We start from the raw sequence: 12,166 nt of genomic DNA, 5'->3' as shown, positions 1-12,166 counted from the left end.
GAAAACAATTTTGTAAGCACAGGAGATGTTTAGATATGCAAAATTTTAGATAAAAATAAGGATATGAGCCAAGAAGTGTTTTAATTTCATAAAAACTAAGAGATAAGGAACAACCTCCTGTAACTAGCTTAATCCTGGGAGGAAGAAAACAGTGGCTTAAGTAGAAATGATGCACCCAACACTCTTCCCTTTTGTGGAAAGGCCAATGACTTGTTCTGGAGGCATGTGTAGATTTTAAAATGTATGTTCCTTTCCCAGTTCCCTATGTTTTTTTCTTTAAAGCCTCTAATTTGCTGTTCCTGTTTCAAATCACCTAGTATACTACTGCTGCATCCCTCCCAGTGATGTTCCCTTGCTTCTCATTTTTCTCAGTTTTTTATTGTAGTCTTCCTCTTGTGATCCTTAGACTAACCGGGAAATCTCAGACCATGGCAGGGTCAGACATCAAGAAAATAATGGTGGTTTGAGCCATCCCTATGGTGAAGAATCAGAAGCTTCAACTATTATTTTGATCCTCTTTACTCAAAAGGAACTCTAAAGGTTTTAGTCTTCGATGATACCTGTATAGCAGAAAGCCTAACAGCGTTTGTTATGTGTTCTGTGCAATGGAAGTGATACTAAGTAAAGAGAAGATTCAGCCTTGCTCTCTAGGGAGCTGAGATCTTGTTGTGAATAATCACATTAACTAAAAAATTGAAAACTTCAAATTAATATGAGGAAATCCAACATATGAGTGCTGAATATGTGAACCAAGATGAGGGTGGGCAACAATGAAGAGCTGGGAAGATATGCTTAGCAGTGCACCATTATATGCTATGTCTGCCATACAGTTCAGTAAATGTAAATAAACTCAAGGGCACAGATAATAGTACAATGCAGTAAAGAATTAGAAAATGATGAGTTTTGTTTATTTGTTGTCATTGTTTTTAATGCAACTTATTTAATTGTAGGTTTATATAATTTACTTTTACTAATGCCTATTTTTAACAACCAACTCTTAAAATTCCTGAAAATTTAACAATTGGTTCTCACGAGCTGCTATGAGCCAGCACCAGCATGCCTCTGACCTTGTCTACTTTCTTGTTTTCACTGATTATGGACTATTAATTGTGCATCCATCCTTAAGATTTAACATGTTCAGAACTGATTAAGTTATCAACATTTTAACTGCATAACTTGAATACTACATGTAAGAGACATATACTGGGGCCAATTATATTAGGAATATAATATTTTTAATAAAAGGGAAAAAACTTTCTGTGTAAATAAATCGTAGTAAGAAAGTAGCCACAAGTGGCCCCACAAATTAGGACATTGCTTAATATGTAATATATGAGGAGCAACAGATGCACAAATTCTATAATTTCACACATAAACTATTGAAGTCTCAGTCAACCAAAAATAAAATTTAAAGTGATGTCTGGCTAGCAGCTCCTTTCCATCCATTTATTCAGAATTTTAAAATATGTACTGTACTTCAAGGACTCTGCTGGGAACTGGTTTATAAGGATTATATGAATGTGGTAGGAGAATTAGGAAACATGTAACAGACAGCTGCACTATTATAAGTCCTCTGATGGAGGAATACAGGTGCTATAGGCATACAGAGGGCTTGAAGTGGAAGAGTTTTAACCCACATCATCACCAACACAGACTCAATCCTGCCACTAAATACCAGCAGACAGCCTTTGGCTAGAATAAGACTAGAGTAGGAGAGAGCCAGATTGTAAGCAAAATATATGAGAGCGCTCCAGATAAACTGGGCTCCAACTGACACTGGGCATATAATGGCTTCCAATAGATCTGAGCAAACATTCTACTGCATGTGAGCAGAGAGTGATCTTGAGTCAATGGTTATCGTACAATCTGTGAGTAAACTCCATGAATGTAGCTCTCCTTGTATGAGGATGGATGATGAGTGAGGAAAAATTATCCCCAAACACATGGTCTTTCAAGAAGGGCTATGCAAGGATGTACAAGATGGTAATGTAACTCTTATTTGGCTGGAGTATATCTTTTGTAATATTTTATTCAAGAAGGGAAAGAGGAGACATTTTCAGGTCTTTAAATATCTGAAATTTTCTGTTGCTATTTTTAATAAATCTAGATTGGCTGGGTGACCAAAATCAGGTGCATTCAAAACTTTATGTTTGCACTAAAGGTTTCTCTATTGTTATCTGGAATTTTGGAAGAGTGTCTGGGGGAGAACTTGAGTTTTGTTCTTTAATAGATCCTCACATTTTTTGCATGTTCAATTTCTGCATAGATGCTTGGAGGTATACTTTTAATCTTTTTGGAAGGCTGTTTTCCAGGATGTGTCTCACTTGAATGGTCTTTTTCAGGTATTATTTTTTAAACTCGGGGATGTTTTCTTCATTGTATGTTAATTATTGAGTCTGGTTCAGTTGCTCTGTTTTCCTACAGGAACATTGCCATTCATAGTTTGCACTTCCGTTCCCCATTCCTCATTTATGATTTTAAACTTTTTTCCTTTTCCTGTAAAGTCTGGTGCACCATTTTATGTTTATTGTCTACATCACAATTGTATTATTTCAAAATGACAATCTGTTCTTTCTACTTCAGTACATATTTGATTCTGCTATACAACAGTTTCCTTGAAATCATTGATTTATCTTTATTATTACTTCTATGAACTGTTCAAACTGGCCCATTCATTTGAAATATTTTCCCAAGTTACATTGCTTTTGTCATCAATTTGCGTTTTAAATTGTCTTCAAAATTTAGCCCAAATCCAATCAAATGTTGAATGAATCATATCTAATTGTTTAAAATTTAGAATGATACCAGGATTTTTAAGAAAGCACAGATTTTAAACATTAAAAAAAAATACTAAGTGAGAATATCTGCATACTAATGACTGATTCCATGTACTTACCCAGTTCTTATTGTGGTCTCTCTTCCTTTTTTGGATGCAGACAAATTGTTAAACCAAGAACCTTCCCAAATTAGAAACACAAAATACCATTCGGATAAGTCAATTCACACTGTGTTCTGCAAAGTAGTTTGGACTTTCTCACTCAGTAAAATCTGTAACTCAGAGATGTGGGAAAATAGCTCTTACTTTTGAAACACACTAGAAATATAATTTATTTTGATTTAGATTCAACCTGAACACTCTGGCTTGTTAATTTTATTCCTAACTTATTTTTTCTCTTTTAAGGGAAAACATAACAATTTAGTTGAACTGAAACTCTTGACCATATAGTAGTCGTTAAAATTGTGCATAAAAACAATCACATATTGATTGAATATTGTGATTCAATGGAAAATGTTTTGATATTGACCTCATACTTTAAAAGTTGGCTCATGAAAAAACATTAAACTTATGAAATACATTTTCATCCTTCTGCTTTTATATCCAAAGCACATTAATTTTTTCATCCATTTTCACTTCGTCCCCTCCCGTCTCAAAGGACAGGGAGTAAGGGCTTGACAGCAGTGCTAACCTTTCCTCTCTTTTCAGGGGGTTAAGAGCATGACCTTTGTTATCAGGCAGACTTGGATTCGGGTCCTACTCCACAATGTATAATGTGTATAGCCTGGACAAATTATTTACCCACCCTCAGCCATAATTTTCCCATCAGTAAGTGGGGCACTCTAAGAACTTGTTAAGATGCTTCTGTAAAGTGGGAAGGACCCTGACTGACAAGGACTGTCACAGAGCAAGCACATGGTAGCTGTGCTTATTACAGCATTCTTTCCTGTTTCCACGAGAAATTCATCCCTTCACATACAGTTTCTCTTTATAATCTTTGTTAATTCTCTCTCTGCTTTTCCTTCTTCCTTTTGAACATACGCAAGTTTCTCTTGTGAAGAAAAGGCTTCATGATCTTGTTTTTCCAAATGTTTGTCCTAGTTTTTTAAATTTCATTCCCTTAAATGGGCTTTTTCGCCCATGTGGTTTACACCTGCTATCTCCCCTTGTAACTTACCCTTTTATTTTATCAACGTCTGTGTATTGGATTCTTACTGCTATTATTACAAAGTATCACAAACATAGTGGCTTAAAGCAATACAAATTTATCCTCTTACAGTTCTAGAGATCAGAATTCCTTCTGGAGACTCTAGGTGAATCCTTTCCTTGCCTTTTCCACCTTCTAGAGACTGCCTGCATTCCTTGGCTTGTGGCTCCACATTCCTGTGACCCCTGTTTCTGACATCACGTATTGCCTCTCACACTGATCTTCTTGGCTTTCTCTTATAAGAATCTTTGTGATTACATTGAATCCACCATAGTTATCTAGGATAACTTCCCCATCTCAAGACCCCTAACTTAATCACACTTGCCACGTCCCTTTTGCCATGTAAGGTAACATATTCACAGGTTTTAGGGATTAGGACCATACTTGACCCCTTTTCTTTCCCTAGGTATGGAAGAATTTCTTTTTGTTTGTTCTGTGTGTATGTATGCATGCATAATAACAATTAACAAAGATTAATGCCTCAAAATATACCCAAGTTCATATGTAATTATAGTAAAGCATTCACTGTGGGAATATTACCAAGGCAACCAAGAATAATTTAAGAGCCAGACAAAAGTTCCAAGAGAATGTGATATTTAAGTGTATCCCATCCACCTTCCTTATCATCTAGGCCAAAGGATGAATTCTGTAGCTTTGGAGTTTAGCTCACAGGACTAAGGATCGTGTTTTTGTACACTCTGGTTAACAGTGTATTTGAAATGTAGTAGACAAACAAAAGACCCTACAGCTTAAGCTTTGTTAATTTTGCAGTCAATATACCTCTCCTGCTTTTGTTTGCAATCAAAATGAAGTGAAGATTCTAACTAATGGGTATTTTCCTCATTTACAATCCTTAATGTATTTTGTTTTGTTTTACAAAAATATTGAATTATCACTCGTTCTCTTACAGTGATATTTGTCTCAATATCAGTTTTGTTCCTGATGCTTCCATGACTCAAATAAGACAAAATGATGATAAATGTAACATTTTGAAAATATTTAAACAGAAATTATATGAAACATGTAGTAGAAACAAAGCACATGACTCGAAGAGCTATGAGGAAGTTGACACATGTGAGACATGAAGCAGTGACAATTTCATCATAAGGGCTGCCTGAGTGATAGTGTCTATAAGTCATCATTAGTTACATTATGCATTTTGATTTCAGAGATGTTAAAATGTGAAGAATATGTGCATCTTAGAATTGATGAAATATGACAATTCTCTTCATGTTTGGTTTACAGCTTGGCTTTCCTACTGAAAATGACTTTTTTTATTTTAATGACTATTGATTAGATGGCTCAGAATAAAAATGGAAACCAAAATAGACTTTGAGGGCACAAGGGTGCTAACATAACAAGTAAAGGTAGCAATTCATTTGTGATATATTTTAATGTCCCATGAAGAGAAAAATGACAAAAATCAAAAATAAATGATGGTCTCACCAAATAGAAGAAAAAATTAAAATAATTAAAATGCTACTTTAGGGGTATTATTACTATGAGGGAAAGGTGTTAGTATATAATACATCATAAAGTGAAAAAAGAATTATAAAAAGTGCCACATTATGATTATATATTTTGTGGAAATATAATAGATCAAAAACATGTGAACCATGAACATTTGGATAAATTTATGGTTAATGTTTTAAAATTTTTGTTTTAACACTTAGAACATGTATTACTCTGTAGTTTTCTTACCATTTAATTGAAGTAAATTGGGATATACAAATGTATGCAAATCATACATGGTGGCTTTTCACACACTGAGTACGCCAATGAAACCCAGCACCCAAATCAAGAGACAGAACACTATAAATACCTCAGAAGAAGCCCAGCCCCCTCCACCCCCTTCTATTCACTACCTTGTAATAATTTACAGGTATTAATGTCAGTCATAGGTAGAGGCCTGTGTGAACATATATGTATTATGTTAACATACAAATCTCTGAATTCTCTTTGTGGTTATACTCATACACGTGCAGTACACCAAGTTCCAATTACTAAATTGAATCAGTATTTGCGAATGTACTTTGTAAACCTAAAATACATAGTGCAAATGCTAGTGATTATTATTTTATACTTCTCTGACCTCATGAGCAAAGACCATTAACTGATTTAGCTTGTGATTTTCTTTCATATCTTTTTAGTTAACTGATATTTATTTTGCACATTTTCAGGTTGATCATATAGTTCCCAGAATCTATCAGAATACAACTGAAGGCTCTTTCTTTGATGGCTCTTTCCTGTTCCAACATAGTGACCAAAGATTTGGTCATTTTTGTCTAAGTGGATGACTAGGCTGGAAGGATTACAGTTTAGCTTGGATGCTCTATTCTTAAAGAGTCTGTGCTTGTCAGCCTCCCAAAGCAGTCAAGTCAGAGACCAAATCCCCGTGAGGCTGTGCACACATGTAAATGATATTTGCAAAGGATATCAGAATTAATGGATATGAAATTCATGTTAACAGTCTCTCAGCTGGAGAACTAGCCTTCTGGATGGACAGTTTTAACCCAATAATTACTTCTCTGGATTTCCCCAATTCCTCTAAGAGCAGAGTATTTTCAAAACTGGAAGACAGCCATACATTATTCAAAATCATGATTCTCAAACTTTGAATTAACAAAGTACAACTAAAATAAATTATGCCAATTTTGAAAATGTATTAAATTATTATATATGGTAAACATGAAAGGAAGTCGGTTATAGGAAGATTGAATATATTAACCACCAATAGATAAACAAGTGTATCTTTTTACTTCTTTCTTTAATAAAAATTTAGTATCAACAAATAAACTATGGGGCCAGCTTTGTGTCAAAGAAGAAACCTTCTACAGAACTTAAAAGGCTTTAAAAAGAATGAAGTAGCCCTATATATACTAATATGGAAGATGTTCACAATATATTACCATTTCAAAAAAAAAAGATTGGCACAGGAAGTAAGATTAATATGTTACCTTTGATGTATAAGATGAATAGATAGATGATAGGTAGACAGATATGTAGATAGATAGATATAGACATGCTCATATATGCATAGCATATTTTTTTAAGACTACACAGGAAATTTGGAAAGAATGGCTAAGTTTAGGAAGGAGGTTTACTTTCTAAAAATATGGGCATTTGTACTTTGTATTTTATGCCATGTATGTTCATTACCTCTACAAAAACATACATTGAAAAAAGGAACACAGAATACTCTGTGCTATAGAACTTAGAACCCTGAGAGCAAAACCAACCTATAAACCCTTGATTCAAATATTTAAACCTTGCTTCCCACTGAAGTTGTCTTTTCTCCATTTTATCACATTGCTACTCAGGACCACAAATCTTTCATAAAAAATTTTTGTTGACTTCTTCCCTAGTGCTTTTCCAAATGCATGTTAATTAGCGTCTCTGACCAATCACTCATGTCGTAAGGGTGATAGAATCAAGTATATGAAAAGGCAGTGGACTCAATTAATGAACATGCTTTGGACTCAAAATAAGTTCTTTGTTTCAGTTGATGTCAGAGCCTGTAAACAAAGGTCAATAAATCCATCACTTAATCAGTTTATAATTGTTTCACACGTTATGTTACACAAAGAAGTGGTTGGTATTTCCATGTCTTATAGGCTTTGTTCTGGATTATTCCATGGTGAAAACTTTGGTATTTGTCTTTGATGCTTGGTATTCTGCTATGTAAGAGTTCCTGTTTTATACAATCAGACATTTTTATTAGAAATTTTATTTACTATTTCTGAATTATTTATTTATACCCCAAAGAAGATTCAATAAAAGATAAATTACCTAACCTAAACAAAAATTTAAAATTTAAGAGATCAGTAAAGTGAAACACAATCAGAAAAGGTGTTTATTTGAATTTTAACATAATTCTAATTTTGACCATTTGGTTCCATATAGTAGAGGCTATGTTTTTAACAAATGAACTCAACTTCATGGTGTTATTTTTCTCCTTTCTAGATTCTAAGAGGATATAGTCAATTAGCGTCAACTTAACTGAATATTCCCAAAGAATTATCTTTTATTTTGTATTTTGGACATGCTCTCCAAATTTATGCCAGATTGTTAATTCTTCCTGCTCTCTCACTCACTCACTCTTGTGAACCTTATTTTTCTACCTCACTGCGGCCTCCTTTTTTTTTTTTAATCTGGTTTCTCATGCAGCTCTTAGTTTTATTTCAAATAAACAAGAAGGCCTCAAGGATGCAGAGAGGATAAGAAATGGACTCACCCAGGCGTTTCAAAAGTGGGAAGCCAGGAGACATAAAAATTGATCACTTTATTTTAAAAATTTTTTTACTCAATTTTTCAAAACTGAAGTATAGTTGATTTACAATATCATGTTAGTTTCAAGTGTATAGCCCAGTGATTCATATGTGTCTATATATATTATATATATATATATATATATATATATATATATATTCTTTTTTCCTTAACATGTAACATTGTATTGCCCAAGAGGAACTAAAATTTCTAAGTACTTTACTGTGGTTTTATTCTAAGTTTTCCCATAGCAAGATGCATGTTCTTTTAGAAACCAACTACTCAGCAAACATATATCATGATGATAAATAATTCTGAAAACACAAGTTTGGGATCAATAAACTAATCAGAAGATAACAGAATAAGAAGTAGAACATATTCTTTCTTTTCCTTTACCCCTTTCTTGCAATCTGAGGGTGAGAAACAAATTCTCAGTGTATTTGTAGCAAGTAGATGATTCAGTTACCTGTTGTAAATTTGAAAAGAACACAAGATATGAAGAGATAGCCTGAGCGGGAAAGCAGAGGTGAATAGGACACATATTTTGAAGGCTTAATCAGTTTTGAAAATGTATATATAGGACTGTGCCAAAGGATATTTTTGTTGTCGTTTTGCCATATTATTTAAAGGGTGAAATACCTTAAAACATTTTTTTTTGTTTGTTCTAGTAGTAAGACCAAAAAGTATGCCACATCAAAATATGCAGCGATTCTTTCACTTGGATTAGCCAAACCATAAGGAATAACAGTGTTCTTCAAAAATGTGCAGCCTATTTTGAAGAAAATATGGTTATCATTAATGTTACATTTTATTTTCCTCCAATCTTCTATCTGGTTCAAGTAGTGAATTTTAAATTTTTGTTTGGTAAGTTTATTGCAAATGTGCCAAAATTTGACATCTGCAATTCTTAGTATATGCTATGTTAAGAAAAACAAAGTGTTCTTTTAATTAGGTATGATTTCAGACCCATAAGGAAAACAATGAAGTAATTTTTTCCTGTTGCTTCCCAGGAATGGATATTCCCCCAGTTCAGTGGTTCTCAAATAGGTTGGCGTAATGGACTTAAGATTCAGCTGGGGAATGTCTATAAATTGTAAAACCTTCTTTTTTCTTCCCAATTCTCCTTCCAGCTTCCTTCTAGCTATTTTGCTATACTCTATGTTAAGAACAATTGTCAGACATTGTGCTATGTCTGGGACTACAAGGTTCATGAACCTTTGCTCTTGCCTTCCAGGACCTTCTATTTTCTTCCAATTTGACAAGAAAACCAATGATATGATACAGTGGGATGAGGGCTATGATTGGTAAAATGTACTTTATGGAATCAGAATCCAAAACAAATGGATTAAGGAAAGCTTACCAGAAGAAGAGACACTTGAGTTGAGAGCTGAAAAATATTATCTAGATATAAAAGCATTTTTTATGTGTAAGAGTGTATGTATTTATGGATATGATTTGAGTATTGTGATTATTGCAGAGAACATTCTAAGCAAATATGTATTCTAAGCGTATACAAAAGTCTGGAGCAGAGAGTCAGAATATATTTAATATGTCACTGTTGTTTGGAAAAACGGTGCATAATAAGTGAAGTGGGAGGAGGTGTTCAAGAGGTAGGGCTGACTTGAAGAGGTAAAATAAGGAGTTGAGCATTTATTCTGAAAGCTTAGGGATAACTTTTTATGGTAAGATATGGTTGTATTTGGGATTTTGAAAGATACTGATAACAGAGAAGTAAGGCTTGAGGCAGTGAGAGGCTAATGTAGTAATCCGGATGAGAGACTATAGTAGAAAAAAGTCATATCCAAAGAGAGGTAATGAAGAAAAAACAGAATATTGAATTCATATTTACTTCAACTGGATGTATAGAACATTTTAATGAGGTTTCTTCGATACGTTTTTAAGCTGTCTACCTCCCAGAAAACTTTCATTGACAGCTTGTAATACTGTCTTGCTTCCTATAATACAGAATCGTTACTGAATCATTTCAATAAAAAAATAAAAATAAAAGCTTTTCCTTAAGAAATCACTTCCCTTGACTCCTCAGCCCTCTCCAAGTACTGCCTCATTTTCTGTTCCCTCCAAAATCAAATTTTTTCAAAAACGTTGTATGATTCTGCTGCCTTCGTTCTCTTACTTTTCATCTTTTTGTCAATCCATTCTTGGCTTCTGCTCCCAATACTGCCCTTGCCAAGGCCCACAATGATATCTTGTTGGAATATTCAGTGAGCACACTTCTGCCATCCTCTTTCTCATTGTCTTACCATTGATCAATGCATTCATCCACTCCGTTTTTGAAACAACCTTCTTCCCTTGAAACTACGATTTTGGTGTATCTCCCATCTCTGTTGCTACTCTGTCTCAATCTTGTTTCCTATCTCCCCGTCTTCCAGCTACTGAATCTCCAGCTACTGAAATTCTTCTTTCTTTTCTCTGACTTGTCTCCTAATCTAATCCATTTTTTAATTTCAAACAACAGCAATGTGACAACACATGTATAATTTGTATCTCCTCTAGTTAGAGTATCTGCTCTGAATTCTAAATTCCTTTGTCCAAGAATCTATTTGTTATATCCACTTGTATGTTTATAGAGGTCCCAAGAGTTATCAAGTCCAAAACTGATCTCTTGATCTTTTTTTTCTCCCAGGCTTTCCTATTTTATTAAAGGGCACCATCACCCAGCCAGTTGCTCAAACCAGGAACCTGGGGATCATCCTGATTCCTTTCTCTCCTTCCACCTTAAACCCAATCCATTGCCAAGACCTGTCATTTCTACCTTCAAAATATGTTTTAAAACCATCATCTTCTCTTCATCTTCATTGCCACTACCTTTGTTCAAGCCACCAGGATTTCTCATCCAAATTGCCTCAGTAGCTTTCTAACTGGTCCTCATTTTTCTTTTATAGTAGATAGTATGCCAGATGTTCCTACCTCTACTCCATCCACAAACAGCCTTAATGAATCTTTGCACCTACTTTCTGCTTTTATAAACAAATGATAGTCTTTGTCTTCAAAAACAGAAAAGTAATACCTGCTCTTATACCTTCCTTTTTGTAAGTTGGAAGAAATATTCCCTATTTGTCTTTACTTCTGCCTTCATAATCATCACCATACATTCTTTCATACTTGGATGGAGTACCTGTAAATATATTAGAGAATGAAATTAAATAACTAAACATTAATTTTTATAACTCTTTATTTTAGTAGTGATGCATAGTAAAAATTTTGTAACATAAGAAGTATAATTTTACAATTAAAGATAATTATTTTTAAGATATTGCCAAAAGTTTTATTTTTGCCTATGCATACATATTTTACTTAAATGGATCCATGCTGTATATTCTTTGTAGTAACCTGTTGTGTAACATATTATTCTATTGTTCTTCTGATCATTCTGCCAGGTCCTTCAAAAAAATGTATCAAAACATTTTCTGCCTGGATATTATTCTAATAGCCATAACTTAACCATTCTCTTGAAGTCTGACATGAATGTTATTTCTATTATATTACTATAATATATATTTATATTAATATTATAAATGAACCTGTAGTAAACATTTTAGTAAGTGTGTAGTATGGTTCTCTGATTATTTCCTTTGAATAAATTATTGTAAGCTGAATTACTGGGCCAGAGTATTGGCATGCTTCTAGTTCAAACTGATCCGTAGGAAAGCTGGCCCTATTTATGCTTTTACCACCAGAGTATGAGGGCACCCAGGTGAGCTGTCAGGATAAGGGTGAGGGAAAACAACCAAGTAAAACCACATCTTGCATAGAATGTTAATATAGTTACTATTATAAAATATTTTGTAACTTCTGTAATATGAATACTGAGTTAACAGAAAGTTAACTATTATATTAGGTGTGTGGTGACTACAGTCACAGATTTCAGTGCTAGTTATTAGGGGAAAATGTCT

The 12,166-nt window shown here is 33.8% G+C and overlaps 1 protein-coding gene across 5 annotated transcripts in view; it reads left to right on the top strand.

Moving 5' to 3' along the window:
* Positions 1–12,166, top strand: part of LOC309647875 (uncharacterized protein) — a 420,689-nt gene that overhangs the window by 361,163 nt on the left and 47,360 nt on the right. The window contains exon 4 of one of the 5 annotated variants that reach the window (XM_082435781.1): positions 407–6,843. The exons of the other annotated variants lie outside the window; for them this stretch is intronic. Coding sequence (XP_082291907.1) covers positions 407–538 — 132 coding nt within the window. The 3' untranslated portion in view covers positions 539–6,843. Of the gene's footprint in view, positions 1–406; positions 6,844–12,166 lie in introns of those variants that run through there. 5 annotated transcript variants of the gene reach the window in all.

Source organism: Balaenoptera physalus (genome assembly GCF_965194825.1).
Source record: "Balaenoptera physalus genome assembly, chromosome: 18".
NCBI classification, from domain to species: Eukaryota; Metazoa; Chordata; class Mammalia; order Artiodactyla; family Balaenopteridae; genus Balaenoptera; species Balaenoptera physalus.
The sequence above is the reverse complement of the archived record's forward strand: the minus strand, read 5'-3'. Positions and strand labels throughout refer to the sequence as shown.